The sequence below is a fragment of the Dermacentor silvarum genome, chromosome 1 (assembly GCF_013339745.2).
Source record: "Dermacentor silvarum isolate Dsil-2018 chromosome 1, BIME_Dsil_1.4, whole genome shotgun sequence".
NCBI lineage: Eukaryota > Metazoa > Arthropoda > Arachnida > Ixodida > Ixodidae > Dermacentor > Dermacentor silvarum.
Window position 1 is genome coordinate 183412360 of NC_051154.1, and position 17569 is coordinate 183429928.

Sequence of the window (17569 nt, forward strand, 5' to 3'; positions counted from 1 at the left end):
ATAGACTCGATGACCGCAGACAACCACTGTCAAAACGCGGGTGTCGGGAAACGCGGCCGCTGCAGCGAGCCAAGGTTCGTGCGGTCTATCGCTTCAACGGAAACTGAGCGGCGTAAGCACAGCGCATACAAAGGTCAGAGCCGTGTGGAGATCGCTTTCAAGATACGGTGCGCGCAACAACACCGACAGCCGGCACAGGCACGAACGGATTTGTTGGCAGAGTAGAAGCCGCCCCCCCCCCCCCCCCGCCTCCCTCACTCCCCTGTGTCCTTCCCGCTTTGCTCCTTTTGCGTGGGAGATAGCGTCGCCAGTTGCCCTTGCGCCCGGTTGCAAGATACGCATTTGGTGCCACAGCACAGCGTCGCCAACCCTCCCTTACTCCCGTCCCCCCACGGCCTTGCGCGTGATGGAAGTCGTGTTTGCTCTCCGCTACAGTGGCGCGGCGACGATTTTATCGCCCTTGGACTCATGCTCTCCCTCCGCATCGCCCTCGTTGATCTCTCCCATCGGTGAGTGCACCTCATTGAAAAGCATGCTCGCTGCCGCCCTTGTCAGCGAAATTTGCCCGCGGAAGCCGTATTATATAACCGGTATTTCATCTCACGCGGCTGCACTGTAAGCGGTATGCGTATACATGGAGTGCTATAGGAAAATCAACGGGAGTCTGAAAAAACCGTACTATATCCGGTCCTGTACTATAAGCGGTTACGTTATAAGTGGTCTATACTGTATATAGCGTTGCATATCAAATTCCAAAGCCGATGATGGTAACATGTTCAACAAGCTATTAACCAAACTGAGTGATTTCCTATGGAAGTGTTATAAAAGAGTTAATTGCCTCTATGCCTTGTCTGGTTGCACTTCTATTCATGCTGCTCTTTTAAACTTTATTCCTTATGAGGGATCTGCGGATATTCTGAACGCATTATGAAACTGGAGTATGGTTATGATTTACAGTACTAAAGCCAGTGGCTACCAGAACATACACTGGTTGGTAAGGTTACGCCAGACCATAAAATCGAGCAGAAGGCAAGAGATGCAATATAAAGGAGAAGCCTTCAAGAGTAGTGACATATAATCTGAGGCAGCCACAGGTCAGGAATGCAGAGGCAAATGCCACTCAAATGGATCATGTCCGCATGCACACGCCAATAACACCACTCTTTCTTCCCATCATGGCCCTGGCCTTGCATTACTAGGGGCTGCTTTGTCGTGACCATCCTCAGCCTGGTGGAGGAAGGGAGAGAACAGCCACACGCTCATGAGAAGGAAGCAAGCAAAGGGATTGACTGGGCCACTCGGCCTTCTGTGGTGCACTTTCTTGGCTGCTCTATGAGCCTGTTCTTGCTCTGCAGAGTTTAGCAAAAACATTTTCAGACAGGAGGTCACTATTCAAGGTTCCCATATATTAATGCGCATGTGTGTTTCCTGCAAGGAGCCTTGTTTGCCTTAAATGTTGGAATCGATGCTATGTGAAGCCTTTGCAGGTAGCTGGCTATCCAGTGGCCGTTTTCTACAACGGTTCGCTTTAGAACCTGTTCGCTCTGGCTGTTACGTTGCTTGGAGAAAGAGTGGAACATCGTGGCGTGAGTGAGGGAGACCAATAACCAACGATCGGGGTTCTGGAGGGAGCTAGTGTCATAGCTTTCGTTTGTACTTTGGGGACGATATAGTAATTGAAAGACGTTGCTAGTTTGATAAAAAATATCGGTGAGTATAAAATACACATTTCATTTGCTACGTTTTCCTATGCTACGCTTAGCTTCCTATGCGACATATGGTGGTTTAATTTTATCTGTATTGCTCGTTTTGTTGCTAGGTGGTGCCCACATGTAAAGGAATCAAGGCGGTTCTTTGGGTGTAGGCCGTGGCTCTAATAGGATTCCGTTTCACCAGGGCTGAGCTTGCGATGAAGACGATTGCGATGAAGAGTTCTGTCCACACATCCCACAACTTCGACAATCTTGCCGCGGTCAATGAAGCGTTCCATGACTACGGCTTTCTCCTGCACCGTGGAGGGAAATCTCACCCACACTTTTCCGTCAACCATAATGGCCCTAGTGACGGTGGTAATGATGTGACTGGCAGACGGTTGTGACAACCCAATAGCTTCTACATTCCAGACGCACTGATGAAAACTACTCGTAGCAAAAAAATGCAGTGTGCACAGCACTTCCGTCGCAGTGTCAATCCTACTAAATCTTGTGGTCCGAGATATTCTAGCTCGTCACAAATCCAACGCACTGTGTTTTTCGAGAGCCTAAAATGCCTTCGGAACCCTCCTTTGCTCATGTTGAAAGTGTCGCACCATTGCATCCCGTCACGTCGTCGTCTTTTGCCAACGCTCGCCAGCAACACAACCAAAGAGAGAGCCGTCATTGGCGTCTCTCTAGGCATGCCGGCCAGCGCTAGACAAGCTTGCAACCGTGTGCGACCCTAGAGTGAACCACTTCTCTGCGGTTCCGCTTGTTGCAGACGACGGGTTTGCTTTCAAGACGATCGACAACCTGTGTGACAACAACATGATTTGTAATCATGCCCACCAGGGATGACGACAGTGAAGCACCAGCCAATGGCGTTTGTGAGAGCGAACTGGTACAGAATACGGCCCCAGCAATGCTTGGAGTTCCGCAATGTGTTACCATGAGGACTAAAGTGTTGTTGTAAATAGATTAGTTTTGTGTGACATGTGGGGACAACCGACTCTCATGCATCCCCTGTAATCCGGTTTCTCTGCGTAGCTAAGCACCGGCGGCGGTCCATGCAGTTGCAGAATAGTAGGACGGATGGCGCAAGTGTTGCACCGTTAACGAAATCTAATGGCAGGGTTACTCGGGCGCAAAAGTGAGTAGCTGCTTGCTCTTCGATTTGGGGTTGGCAGGACGTGTGGACTTGTCGCGCGCCTGTCGGCACGCTCTGTGGGAATGTCTTATTTGAGCGGGGCACTGGGATGGACGAACTCCATCGTTTGAATGCGGCACTGTTCGTGTAACTGTACAGGCTAACGATCAAGCGTTAGTGACTAGCATGGGGGTGGACATACTCGCTCAATATCCTGTCGCGGTGAGTCGGACTTCCTCGATTCATTGGGATGAACCCATTGGTATGTTCTATTGGTAGTAATTCGGCTAGCTGGCAGTGGTGTAAGGTGCAATAAATGCCTTTGTGATTGTCTGCGCTACTGTGTTGTCATTCCTTTGTCTCAAGAGTAAGTTTGGAAACGCCACAGAAGAGAGCGTGCATGTGTGTGACGACAGAAGCAACACAATGACACAACTACCAAACTTAGCTGTTCATATGTGCGGTGCATGGCTTTTGTGTGTTCATGGTTAAGAAGCACCTCTTTGAGGCTATTCGGAGAAGTACAGAGGAACAGAGAGAAAAAACAGCATGCTTTTGTGCGAAGAGCCTCTCCTGCATTCTTGGCTTGTCAATGACTATGCAGGTGTCCTAATGCAAAGGGTTGCAGTTCAGTTCATCACCCTTTCATGACATAGTTTGGGCCAGAGAGAGTGATGATGCGCTGACACAAGGTACACAAACTTTGGAAAGAGTGCAGTACTGTGTACTATCGGCGTCAAATGAAACGCGAACAGCGGATCACCAAATGGAAGGTATAGTTCAGTTCAGTTTATTACCTTAAAAGTGCCCCGTAGGGGCATTACATAAGGGGTGGGTTTTTATAAAATCGCACAAACATCGAGGTAAATAATCATTTAACAAAAATGGTCTCTGACAAGTTCTATAAACTAAGATGGGCAGGCGGTAGTAGCGATGTTCGGGGGAAGGCCATTCCAGTCTGTTGCGGTTCAGAAGAAAAAAGAGGCAGTGAAGGTGGTTGTCCGAGCACGTGGGCGCGCTACTTGAAGTTGATGGCTGGTGCGGTGAGAATAGTGCGTGCCGTCTAGTCGTCACCATTGACAGGAGCGCACATCCGGTTTAACTGCACTGCGTGATGATGTTCCCCCTATACAGCAATATTTTCGATTCTGTTCTGGTTGTCTTTTATTTGAAAGTGACAAAAGATGACGGTGCAGTAATGATGACTGTGCAACCTGTTCCACATGCACCGCTGTTCGAGTTTCATTTGACGCCGATAGAACGCAAGGTTTCACCACGCTCGGCGATATTTGCCATATGCTGTGATATTTTAGCTCCTGTTTTCTTTGATTTTCGGTTATCGCTTTGAAATAAAGGATAGCCAAAAAGCAATGAAAGGGGGGAGCATCATCGCGCAGTGTGGTCAAACCGGATGTTCACGCCTGTCAATGGTGATGACTGGGCAGCGCGTGCTATACCTTCCGTTAGGCGATCCGCTGTTCGCGTTTCATTTGACGCTGATAGTACATTTCAGGGACTAACAAATAAAAATTATTACAGCATATCAAGATACTTTCAAAAAGGAAGATCAGTCTGGCTCTAAACAGCTTTAATAGGAATATCAGTGCATTGAAGTTATAATGTTCTAGTTTGTGTAAAAACTGTATGCTGAGTATGAAAAATGATGGATATGATCTTTTTACACATGGAAAAAAAAAGAAGGAAATAGCACTTGATGATCATTTGATGCTCAGCACTTCATCATTTCTCTTTGTTGCTTTTGGTTATGTGCATTCATCACCAGCGTGCCTAAATCTACAATTGCTCAGAGTACTAACTCAATGTTGAAGAAAAAAACTTGTATTACACAGCACTTTGTGTGTCATGTAGCTGATGCTAGTCACAGTGATCAGAAACAACGAGCGCACACATCCCACACTGTGCTCCCTACTGCTCGTATTTCTCTGCATTCCTTCACACCTGATAGGCATCTAATGCAGAGTAAGTACAGCGGCGTGACTCTAACGCTACTATACGACAGAGATTGTTCAGAATGCCTTGTGTTTTACCTTTCACATTTGCCTTTACACAGTAAGCTTGACAACGAGGGATGGTTTTTTGCAAGTGCATCCCTTTGCTTCTCTGCGAAACCATTGGTCTTGTTTTTTTCAGTAAGGTCATTGAAAGGACACTCAAAGACAATTTTACGAATTTTTTGATTCTGAAAATTTAAATCCAGATTCCTTACACACATTTCATTGACTTTACACTTACTTAAGCACTGTTTCTCATGCACTTAAAGGTTGGTTGGAAAAAAAAAATGGTTGAAAGAAAACTTGTGGATGAGTGTTGACTACAGGTAACATACAAGAAAAAAGCTTTTTTGTTGCCGAGTTTCAGTACTGAGTATGAATTTTCTTGGTAAATATCTTCGGCCAGCACTGAATGACATGTAGCAAGCGCCATGTGTTGGTTCAGAACAAGAACAAATGAGGAGGAAGACTGAAGTTGCACTAGAGTGTACTAGACAATGGTCGAGTGGGCCGAACGGCGCTCTGCCGCTGAGGCGCCGCATGTGGAAAAATAGTGCGAGGGCGCTGCGAGCGAACTGGATTGGGGCGGAGACGCGCTCCGCGATATTCAATGTACTTTCGCTGTGGGTGTCGAGGCCAATTGCGCATAGTACGCTCTTAAAATAGCGCTTTATTTCAACTGAAACTTTATGTTTACACCATTTTGCCAAACATATATATTTGAGGCATAGATTATACAACGCGACGTCTTCAATTTTGCTGTCGATGTCAAGCGCGTCGTCTGCTAGCGAGCGCGCGTTCGCTACGCGGACGCTGGCGGACGCCCAGTTTTTATCACAGAACCTCTGTGCAGGACATTTTTAATGGTTCAGTTGCTTCGGTGCGCCCATGACTCTTGATGGCCGGTACCAAATGTAGTTTTAGCCCGGTGAACTGCTGTTTTTACCACTGTCCTCTAAAAGTAACTGGTATCTCCGCACCATGAAGGCTACGTAAGAAAATTTTAGTATTGATATCGTCTCATTTTACACGCGCTTCTTGTTGGTGGATATGGATCAGGGACAGTGATCGAAGAAAACAATATTAGAGTGAAATAAACCAGGTTTATTAACTGCGTGGCGCGAAGAATGACCAATGTATTTCTAGGTATAATTAAATCAAAGGGTACATAGACATATATTTTTACGATATATATATGTAAGGGAAAAAATAACGAATATTCAAAATGCAATAATCGAAAAAGTGAGAACTCCCGACCGGAATAAGTGCGCGTGTTTGCAGTAACAAACACACTTATTAGTGAATACTGGAAATAAAACTCTCATTCGCAGAAATAATAGTGACAGCAGGCAAAACCATCTGATATATATATATATATAGTGTGTGAGTTATTAATATACTGTACGACGCCAAATAGTCATTACCATTGGAATGTAACGCATAACGGCACTATTGAAATCTAGAAGGTGAGTGACTGCATGCAAGTGCAGGACTGTTATTCCGAATGATTTTGCTGCCGGAGAGTCGTGGCTGTTGCGCAGAGGCGCAGTTCCTGAGAGAATTAACGGACGGGTGTTAATAAGTCCTGCTTAAAAAGTTCCTCGCTCTCATTCGATATAAACGCCCCGTTTTGGGGCAGACTGTAAATCTGCTAACTTGATTCAGACAAGAATTTTTGACAGTCTCACCATGTTTGCAACCCATTAAAACTGAGTGCCCCATGTGGTACCGCACTTCATCTTCTTCAACGAACGCAACAGATCTGTACATATCTCTACGTGGATTTGAGACATGCCGTTTCTTTAATGGTTTCATTATGGTCGTTATGATAGTGCACCGGATAACTGAACGCAGCCGTTTATAATATACAAGCTGCAGAGTTGAGCGGTCATACATTTGGGAACGGCATTACATTTATGCATGAAATACAGGATAAGCGTAACATGTTTTCCTCAGAAATCAGACTCGAGAATAATTTACAACTATTTTGTTTAAACCTCTAGAGAAAAGCCGAAGAACGCAGCCACATGCTTTTTACTTTTTCTTTTTTTTAATATAAGCAAATTCTTGAGTTTTACGTGGCAAAACCACGATATGATTATGAGGCACTCGGTTTAGTTTTTGCCACCTGGGGTTCTTTAACGCGCACCTGAATAGAAGTACACGAGTCTTCTTCCATTTCGTTCCTATCGAATTCCGCGACCTGGATTAAACCCGCGAGCTCCAGAATTAGCAGCGCAACGCCATATCCACGATATCAGCACTAATTAGGCTACCCGCGCGGGCTTTCTTTCTTTTTTTTTTCCTTTTTTTGATGTATTGACTGGAAAAAAAATTCCACGTACGGCTTACGGCCAAAGATTAGCATATAGAATGGCTAACTAAAAGCGTTTTCGGTGCTTGAGGACCGACTGCAATAAATGACCCCGTACCAATTACTCCGAATTCTGCTACGCGAGAAAGGCAGAAACTTGAATGGAATGTTGCACTGCAGTTTACTTTTTTTTTAATCTATACCAATGCTTCCCGTAAATCTAAGTACAAGGCCCCGGATTGGGCAGATATGCTTTACTTGTTTGAAGCGACAAGTAGGAAGGTTACATATGTTGCTTCGTCTGCGTTTCGCAAGACCTACTGATGGAAAACTATATGCGGAACAATACACACGAGAGATACATGCTGCTTGAAGAACGAGAAAAATATTTGTTCTCCAAAGGGAACCGTACAATAACATAGTAAAATGAAAGCCGACACTGCGGCCGCAATGCACGCGCAATCACCGAGCGGCATTAGAAAATAATAAAAAATAAACGAAGAAGAGAAAGGAAAGAAATTTATTTTTAAGGCATAAATACATGTCATATGCAATTATGAGCCCCATTTGATCGGTTTGAACGCAAATACCAGCGCGCGAAGTAGTACGAATGACCCTGCCGAGCAGTATCGCCAGCAGTTTCCAACGGCGCGACCTTGATGCGGCCCAATCCACTTCGACCGCAGCGCCGCCCCAGTATTTTTCCACGTCGGGCGCCTCACTGCAAAGCATGCGCCGCCCCAGCCGCTCGTCCCACTCGACCATATTCTAGTACACTCTAGTTGCACACATGCCTCATTTTTTTTTTAAAGAATGGTCAGAGGAGACAGTGCAACATATCTGGCTGCAATGTAATCACAGACATTATGTAGAGCAAATAAAATGTACACCCATATTTCACATATAATGAGAGCTGCCTGTACAAATTACAAATGTGTTTTGCACATTTAGATAGCAAACAAACATTTTTTGGGGGGTATTTATATGTGCCATCATTAAAGGGTTAAGCCAATTGGGAGCAAGGTACTCATGACATTTAACATTAAGTGCTATCAGCGCTGTTGGATGACTTTGACTTACTTAGCTTCATTACCCTGGTATCAGCTAGCTAGCATCACGCTAAAAGGAGGTGGATGAGTAGATGCCAGCAAACAAAGTACTAGGCACAACATATGGCTCTTTCCTTGAGTGAAGTCTCCCGAGTACCCATAGGAGACCGACAGTAGAGATGGACTGTCATTTCTGCATGCCAATAAAGATGCGAGCTCAAGCTTTCATTCTGGCTGTGAAATTTCAGGATAGTAAGAGAAGCTTTTCCCTCCCAAGAATTACAATGGTGTTTGCCTGCTACCACTTACCACAGCTTCACAGAAAATCCCCTTTAAGCTTAGTCAGTCAGAGCTATGGAGGAGTGAGTGTGAGTTTCAAAAAACCTACTGTCGTCGTCTTCTACTTTCACTAGCATGGTGCCGATTGCCTTCAGAACACAGCACATAGGAATGCCGGCTCCCATGTGTGCACCTCCATGCTGGGATGTGTCACATTCGCGCCTAAAGGATAAACATGCAGAACTACAATCATCTTCCCACACTTTGATGCTTGTTTTATTTCCTGCTTATGGCCCTGTATAGAATTTCTGAAGTACTACCTAGTCTTCAGAGATCTTGAGAACGGCAGGACATGTGCATTTCAATGCAAACATCGCAGCAACCCGTCAAATACTGAAAACGCACTGGTAGTGCAGACGGCATGACGACACGCACAGTGATGGATTATGACGAATTTTCACACAGAGTTCTGGTCAATGAATGACAAAAGTAAAAACTTCAAGAACGTTTACAGCAAAATGCTAGTTTTGTGTATGCATGTCCCTATCAATACAAGCGTTTGTGCTAGTGTTACCTGGACCCTGAACTGGCTGCAGTTTCCCCAGGCGAAAGACGGCGATCCTTTCCAGGGACGGCACTCTCTGCGTGACATAACGGCGACAGCTTGTAAACAAACCGAGGAGGGCAAGATACTCGGCTAAAAATATACCTTTATGCAGACCCAGCACGTCACGGGAAATGTGAAAACGAGGAAGAGATAGCAGAAGAACGTCACGATCGTTCTAATAATAGTCGACTGCCACGGTTCTGGCTCGCAATCTGAAACAGTTCGTATCTGTTAAGTCAAGCAGTTCACACAACACTCACCTTAGTCGTTAAAGAGAGTTTTAACTTGATTGAACATACAAATTAGCAACCAGAAAAGTGGAGTTCACCTGACAAGTCTACAACAACCTGGCGTTTGTTGTAGTTAAATATTGTCATGTATTTCTCGGGTTTCTTCAGTGCCGTCATGTGGTGAATAGAAGAATAATCAAACGCTGAGGTGTAATCAAATACGAAGTCAGGTGTGTCATAGCTATCTCTGTAGGGAGAAAATTTATCGTTCATCGTTGCCCTAGCCCCCATGGAGGAAAGAAATGGTTGCCCCTGGGCCCTAACATGCCACTAATGCCACTACGAAAACTTCACTTTTTTAGGCTGCCAGTACAGTGGCTCGCACTCTATATGGCTCGCACACCCAGCTGATCGCGGCTAGTTTCGCTCTTGTCAGCGAGTCAGACAATTTCACATAATGCACAAGTTCAACTAATCGATAAGTTTTATGCAGTTTTTATTTTAGTAGTGAACGTCATTATAGTTGTTCCAACCACATAATATATTATTTTGCAGTAAACTCCGGTTTTAATTTAGTGGCGGCGCTCGAGGAGTAAGCGATTTGCGCAGGCTTTGTTGGCGCGAAGCGCGGTTGGTTCTTTTTTGTGGGGACGCTGGTAAAGTGAGCTGTAACTCTGGGGACTCGTTTCCTCTTTCCTTTAGGTACATTTCTATTTTTTTTTTTGTAAGATATGGCACACAAGAAGCCTGTGTACGAGGTATTCGTCGGCAATTTGCCATCGAACGTTACAGAGGCAAGTATTGGGGGAACCAGTGCGGCCAGCGCTACTCGAACGCAGCACTCGACTCATGCTTGGCAGGCTTGCTTTCTAATGACGAAGTGTCTCTTGCATGCCCCTGGAGATTGGCTATATAAATCTTTGTAAGTTTTGTGATGACCTAACATAGACTTATTTTTTCTTTCTTGTTTTTTCAGCGAGCACTTACACCTCTCTTCACCGAAGTTGGAGAAGTCAGCTCTATTCGCTTAAGGAACTCGCATGATGGACGCAAAGTAGCGTAAGTTATGACGGAACACGTTCATTCTTATTTTGTTCCTTTCTGAATTATCTAGTCACCTAGCAGGACATCCTTGAAACGAATCCGCAAACTTTTTGCGTGTGTGTAAACCACGTGGCAACAGCGGCATTGTGACGCTGTCAAAATGTGTGGAAACATACCGAAATTATGGAGTTTTCTCACGCAGTACGTGTCAATCATGCCTTGAAACTGGCACCCTCGGTTGTAATAGGTAGCTACATTTTATACGACGTACGATAAGTTGTGCCAGTGAGGTATCCAACAAATTTAAGTTTTCGTGGGCGCTCAACAGTCCAGCTAGCAGCCATGTTTCAACGCGTCCGCTGGATCGTACAACGCTTCATGAAAATGTATGGCTTTATTAGAAGAACGAAACGGTTAACACCTAAATTATCAACTGTTCCTTTTTTAAAGTACGAGACGTACGGTACGGCGTAGCGTTTAATTACAACGTAAAACTAGGGAACCTACGTGCAAACGTAATACTTGCATGCAGGCTGCTTAGTGCTACGCGTTGGCAGCTTCGGCAGTTATAATTTGGTGGAACTTGATGGCTTGGATAAGGTTGTTGAATACGACAAATCTTGCGCCTGATCGGATACTGGAATCGTACCGTGTGTTTGCCGAATTTTTCACCATATCAAAAAGCATGCACAATGCAGGGCAGATACGGGAATTTAATCAATCGGGTTGAAGAGTGGCACTGCGCAGCCTTTAGGTGTAACACATTGCAATGTAACTCCACCATTGGTGTTTCGTTTCAACACAGCCACTATAAAACTAAAATTATGTGTTCTTCCAAGTTATATCCTTTTATGTAAGCAAGAAAAGGCAGTTATTTTGTAGCATGTTGGCAAAAACGTGTGCAACCATGTGACACATTAGGTTTGGTATTTTGCAGCACCGACAGCCTACCTTGTCTTGACTTGCATATCTTGTCTGCTGTATAAAATTTTAAGTTGTTTATTTTTCCTATTTTTTTTTAACTTCTTACAGTAGCCATGCACATGCAGTGTGGGTAGTGCAATGCTTGCAAATGCTTGCAATGCACAGCATTTACTGTGCTGTCATAAGCTTTTGCAGTGGTGCCATGATAAGTGTCCAGTCTGCAAAGTAATTAATCTTAAAATGCGGTGTCTGGAGGACTGTTCGTTTTCATGCAGAGTGCAAAGACAGCTAGATACACGCGCATGTTTTATTGCAGTGTGTCTGTATTTAAGCTCTGCTTGCACGTGAATCTAGAGCCAGTCATTGCAGTGGTGTTCTAGCCAGAATGTTTTTAAGGCTCAATCTCGCGTGCCCAAGAGAGGAAAGTGGAGAGGGAGGGGGAGTGGGCGGAGTTCTACTCCTGTAGCAAACGCGCATGCCCTATCTTGAAGGCTATCTGCAGACGGCTCATACCTTTGTGCGTGCTGTGTTCTCGTCGCTTAGTTTGCGTTGAAGCAATCGACAGTACAAAGGTCACTTTGCTCGCTGCTACTGCAGCGCGCTCTCACGCCAGCGTTTTGACAGCGAGTGTCCGCTGTCATCAAGTGTGATGTGTTCATGTTTGCCTGTGCATGCTGACACCATGATTGTTAATTTAGTTAATGAATGTTTCCATGTTTGTACGGCCGCTAAAACTACTATCCTTACTTCGTCTACTAATTTGCGATCGCAATCAATGCTTTGCCTTTCGGGCGAGACTGTGACTATTAGAGTGTACTAGAATGTGCTTAAATGGGCCAAGCGGCGCGGTGCTTCCTAACCACACTTGCAGGCTTCTCAAGAGGATAGCAAACAAAAATGCAGGGATGAAGGAGAGGAACCTACTTAAGGCCGTTTCACATGGTGCGATTTGTGCGATTTCCGTTGCATGTGACGAAAATTGCAGTCGCAGGGCTGATTCTGCGATTTTCGGCTGCGACCAAAGGTCGCAGCAATGGCTGCGATTTTCCATCGAAATTGCGCCAAGATGTATTTCGTGGTCTGTTTTGGAAAATGGCTGCAACGTTTATGGATACTTTTTTGTCTATAAATATTGGCTCAACAAGCCTCGAACAGTGCAACTAATTGAGTGGAGCCTTGGACTGCGCAATCGGTACGTAACATCAGCACCGACACGCGAACAGTGCAGATAAAAGACTCGGTTCTGTAATTTCTATGCGTTTGTTGACACGCTATGTTGCTAATAACGCGACGCTTTTTTTAGGTTGGCTTGGGGTGCTAATAGTACGTACTTTTGCATGATTTTCCGTTCACACGCGCTGCGAGTTGGTAAATACTACCAGGTGTCCCTCACGGGAAGGCATGACCTTCGAATGTCGTCCCAATTTTCTGGTTGTAGAAACAACTTGCGATATATGAAAATGCCACAGTTGTAGCGCGGTATGCTTTTACGGACGGAACAATTGAAAAAATATGCAACTTAGGACAAATGCTACGGTCAATAGGTCACGCTATATGTGCGACCATTTAGTTGCAGTCGGTTGGTTTGGGCTTTCATGCGCATTTTCCGCAATTAACTATCTCATTTCAAAGTTCTGTTACTTCCGCTGCGAGACGCGACTGCTTATCAAGCTCGCAAAGCGAACGTACAAACTATATATCGTAATGAATGTTGTATAATAGCATATTTAACGCTTTGACTGGGAATAAACAGTATTGTCAATTTGTTTTCGAAGCAATATTTAAACAGTTTTTTTTCTCATTTTTCTCCTGCACAAAAATCAATAAACCTTCACTATATTGCAGGCTTTGTATCCTTACTGTATCTGTATTAACCCTCACATTAAAAGGTAATTGCATATTTCACTTAATTCAGTGCATCGAATTACTTTTGTTTATGCTGGTTGTAACATCGCAGTACTCCAAGAAACTGCTTCGCCATAAACATCCTTGCCTTTTCTTGCTTCTGTCTCTACTTCCCATAAAACACATGCAATAATGCGATAAGCAGGCAAACACCTTGTTTTTATAAGCAGTAGATAACACATTAAACAAAAGCAGATCAAAATTGTGCAGTGAAGTCAGCCGGTTGCATTCCTTCCTGTGAATGATAGCACCTTTTCAAGTGTGGGTGTTTCTTGCATGTCCATAGCTCATAAAGTGTGCAGACTCATCACGAGGCATAGGTATTGCCCATTAAGATGGAGGCAATGTTGCTAACGGGTCTGCAATTACATGTATAACTGCATAAACTCATAACCATATCCCATCATTACTCAGCCGAGCTTGCTCAGTCATATTCATCAAAATTCTACTTATCTGAGCTTGCTCCGACTCATATTCACCAAAATTCTACTTATCCAAGCTTGCTTTGACTTGCATTCGCCAGAATTATACTCGGCTGACCAAAAATCGACTTAGCCGAGCTTGCTCTTACTCATATTCACCAAAATTCTACTCAGATGAGCTTGCTCTGACATATATTCATCAAAATTATACTTGGGCGAGCTTGCTCTGAGCCATATTCACCAAAAATCTACTTGCCAAGCTTGCTCTTACTCGTATTCACCAAAATTCTGCTCAGCCAGGCTCGCACGAACTCAGACTCGTGGTTAGTTCGAAGTCTTCGTGAGCCGACGTTTGAGTTCACCGAGCTACGTATACATTACATAATGTGACCTGTGCGGTGAATAAGCAAACATTGCATATGAGTACGTGTTGCATCGGGTGAAATAAGGACAACTGTACAAACTGCAATTAGTTTTGTAGAGTTCAAGTGACCGTTGTGTGAAAGCTTTGCCTCATGTCGGTTCAAGCAAGTGCATTGGATCTGCATCATATTTTTTGCCAATCCTGCTGGCTGTCCTGGCCATTACTGGGTGGCCACATTTTGTACATTTCAACACAAAGTTGAATAAATGACTGTGGTGCAATATATTAAAAAAACTCTTGCATCACTCACTGCAAGTACAACAATCGGAACATGATACAAACACACAATACACACAGATGGAATCAGCTAGCCTCCACCTATTGAAAAAGAAAGAAAAAGCACAGGGGGGGGGGGGCAATGCTGCAATGGGACAACGTACAACCATTCCCCTTGCCAGGTACATGGGCTATAGGAGAAACACACGTGCAACCTAGCAGTTACCTCGAGGTGTAGCAGCTATGGACGCTTTTGCATTCGCAGCTGGCCACTCAACCACTCAAGTGTGTTCAGTGTGTACTTGTACTTTGGCACACTTTTTATTGTCTGTCTAAAAAATTTAATGTGGTCTCCTCAAAATTTTGAATGTTTGGATTCTGAGGCTTGCAAAGGTAAATATTTTTATTTCATTCTGGTTCAAGGTGAAAGCTCATACAAAAGCTTAGAGATATTGTCAGTGCCCCTCACTTTCCCTCGGAACATATGTAGTCTGTTATTGAGATTCTAGCAGCTTTTCAACGGCAAGAAAGAGAATCAGCTTCCCCTGTTTTCAGCATTAGGTTAATGCAGGCAATTCAGGGAGGCATAAATTTTTGCTAATACAATCGGTTCGGGAATACCAGATTAGATTGTACCTTGACGCTTTCTTTGCACTTTCTTATTTTGGTTAAATAATCTAGTTTGAAATGGCTCCAATTAGCATGCTCTAACATTGGTCTAATATAGGTTAAGTACATCACTAGCTTAACAGACTGGGATACTGGCTTTCATTTCCAGGAAAGGAACCATAGTGCCTGCTTCAGTTGCATATGTTTTTAGTTATCTGGAGTTTTCAGCCTCACATTTAAAATAATGTGCTCAAGCAGGTAGAAGCGCACGCATGCTATTAGCGGATAGATTTGATAGCTTCTTTACGCTTGCCTCTATGAATACAATATTTTAGGGTTCGATTTTGTTATTAAACAAACGTACTCCTAACAAGGTATTTAATGTTAGCCGTGGGGCTACGTGACTGCGCTACGTACTGCAGCATAACAACTTCATCTTCTTGATGCAGATTCGCAGCTCACTAGCAGCGCGAGAAACAAGACGAAAAAGTAGACGAGGCCCATGTCTGTCAGATTAATATACTACGTACACAAGTGACTGGAGCTCCTAAAATAATGTGGTGTCGGCTTTTACGCCTTTAGAAATATTCAGAGAGCACTTGTATGAATAATTACAGCACACGCGCCGCGACGGACAAATCAGGCTGGCGCTAAGGTTAATGTTCACAACACAAATTCCCTTGCACTTTCAGTAATTGCACACCGATCATTTGCGGCTTCTTTCAAGGGTAGACGTGAGCTTTTGGGTTGTTGCTTGCTGCTAAGTTTGGTGCAAGAATATTGCTAGGAGCAGGAACCGCTTTGCGCAATCACGAGCAGTGTACACACATCCTTTTTCAGAAGCTGACATTAAGCACGGGTAGCGCGAGTGTCTCTGCGTTGACATGACGACTTCGCTGCAGCTGAATTCCGAATACTGCATATGCGATGACAACAGCTATAGGGGCTTGTTGATAGGTCCTCTTGTAATTTGTTGTACCGCAGAAAGACCGACGTGGGCATAAAACACAAACGAGACAGCACACAGTGCTGAACGACCAGCTGCGAACAGCTGTTTACGTCCGCATTTCTCCTCGTGTTGAACTTCATGAACCGCTGTTGCGCACTCCAAAACAAATTAAACTTTGAAGCGTTTTTACATAACAAAACACACATATTATTTGGTCCTAATAAAGAGAGGTCAACTATAATATAACGCACACGTCTTTTTCATTACATTAAAGGAATTATGCGGCGTGTGCAACAAAACCTGGCAGCAAGCAACCCTGGGTGTTGCACCAGTCGCATTGTTGAAATCGCAGTCATGTGAATGAGCGCTCAAAAAATCGCATTGCGACGCTTGCGACCACACCAATTTTTTTTTTTCGCTCTAGTCGCAGCATGTGAAACGGCCCTTAGGCTTGTCTACTCTTTCATCATTAGCTGAATCACCTATGCTATCCTGTACTAAACTGTAAAACTAAAGCAGAGGGAGACAAGGTAGACATCCTCATCAGGAAAAGTGTCAAAACCACCCTAGGTTTAGCAGCATGCACTTCAACTGAGACGATCCTCAACTTAGGAGTGTCAAACATCCTAGAAGAAATGTGCGAGGCGAAACTCACGGCACAATATGTCAGACAACTGGCAGCAAAACAAGCAGATCCATCCTTGGGAAACTGGGCTACCAGAATGCGAGAGGGGATTACTGCCATCCCCCCCAAAATTGCCATCAGGTTAAGAATATCCCCCATCCCAAGAAACGTGCACCCCATACACAATGATGAACGCAGGAGAAGCAGAGTCCAAAGACTCCAAAGCTCTCTCCTCCAAAACCAAGGGGTAGTGTACACCGATGCAGCAGAGTACCCAGAAGGGCACTACGCTGCAGTAGTAGTGAGCGACAAAGGCGAGCTAATCTCGAGCTGTAGCGTCAGACACTCTTCACCAAGGAGGCAGAGATGGTGATTGCCTTGGCAATCACAAACCCATCAACCAGAATAATCATCACCGATTCTGAAACTTCATTCAAAGCCTATGGCACTGGTAAGGTGTCCAAAGAGGCCGGCAAAATTCTGCAAGCAGGCAAGGAGAACGTACCCAACGACCTAATTTGAATAATAGGGGCGCCCGCCCATAGTGGACTCACAGGGAACGAGATCGCCAACAAGTTCGCTTGAGGTCTCACACACCGGGCCCCAGGCCAGGCAGACTGCTCCCTGTCCAAAAAGTCAGACTTATCCACATACAGAGAAATTCTAGAACATTATAGAATGGGCAGGAGAACGCTCCCCCCCCCCCCCCCCCCCCCTTCCTCCATAGATCTCTTGCAAAGAAGTAATCTGGCGAAAACTGCAAATGGGTACCTTCCCAAACCCGTGTATCCTACACAAGTGGTATCCTGAGGTGCACTCTTCCAAATGCAAAAACTGTGGGAGCTGCGTGTCACCCTGATCATCCATACTCTCTGACGGGTGCAAATAAAATGCTTTCTCTCTCTCTATAGCTGAGGTGCAAAACAACGAAAAGTGGGCTGAGGGTTGCGAACTAGCTATTAGGGAAGCGCGTGCTGCCGTGGGTTCAGCGGGTGGCCGTCTCTGTGCCCAGGGCCGGTATCGCAAAACTATTCAAATGTTTTTATGCTCATTTGGGTGAGGCCTGACCTATTTTGACCAATCGGGAAAGGCTAATGGCGCATTTGGAATAAAAGCAGA

General features: G+C 44.7%; 2 protein-coding genes across 6 annotated transcripts in view; one reads left to right on the forward strand and one right to left on the reverse strand.

The window, feature by feature from the left end:
* LOC119436505 (stomatin-like protein 1) overlaps positions 1 to 9706 on the reverse strand; it is a 62127-nt gene extending 52421 nt beyond the window's left edge. The window contains exons 1-3 of the mRNA XM_049658234.1: positions 9431 to 9706; positions 9205 to 9314; positions 9070 to 9136 (exon numbers count right to left, since the gene is read on the reverse strand). Of these exons, the coding sequence (XP_049514191.1) occupies positions 9070 to 9136; positions 9205 to 9314; positions 9431 to 9623 (370 nt within the window). The 5' untranslated portion in view covers positions 9624 to 9706. The remainder of the gene's footprint in view (positions 1 to 9069; positions 9137 to 9204; positions 9315 to 9430) is intronic.
* A 191-nt stretch (positions 9707 to 9897) lies between these two features.
* The window catches only part of LOC119436507 (serine/threonine-protein kinase 31-like), a 222350-nt gene continuing 214678 nt past the window's right edge, over positions 9898 to 17569 (forward strand). For 4 of the 5 annotated variants that reach the window (XM_049658154.1, XM_049658156.1, XM_049658157.1 and 1 more), the window contains exons 1-2: positions 9900 to 10130; positions 10313 to 10391. In XM_049658154.1, coding sequence (XP_049514111.1) covers positions 10064 to 10130; positions 10313 to 10391 — 146 coding nt within the window. In that variant the 5' untranslated portion in view covers positions 9900 to 10063. Of the gene's footprint in view, positions 10131 to 10312; positions 10392 to 17569 lie in introns of all 5 variants that reach the window. The other variant, XM_049658155.1, reaches the window with a different exon arrangement.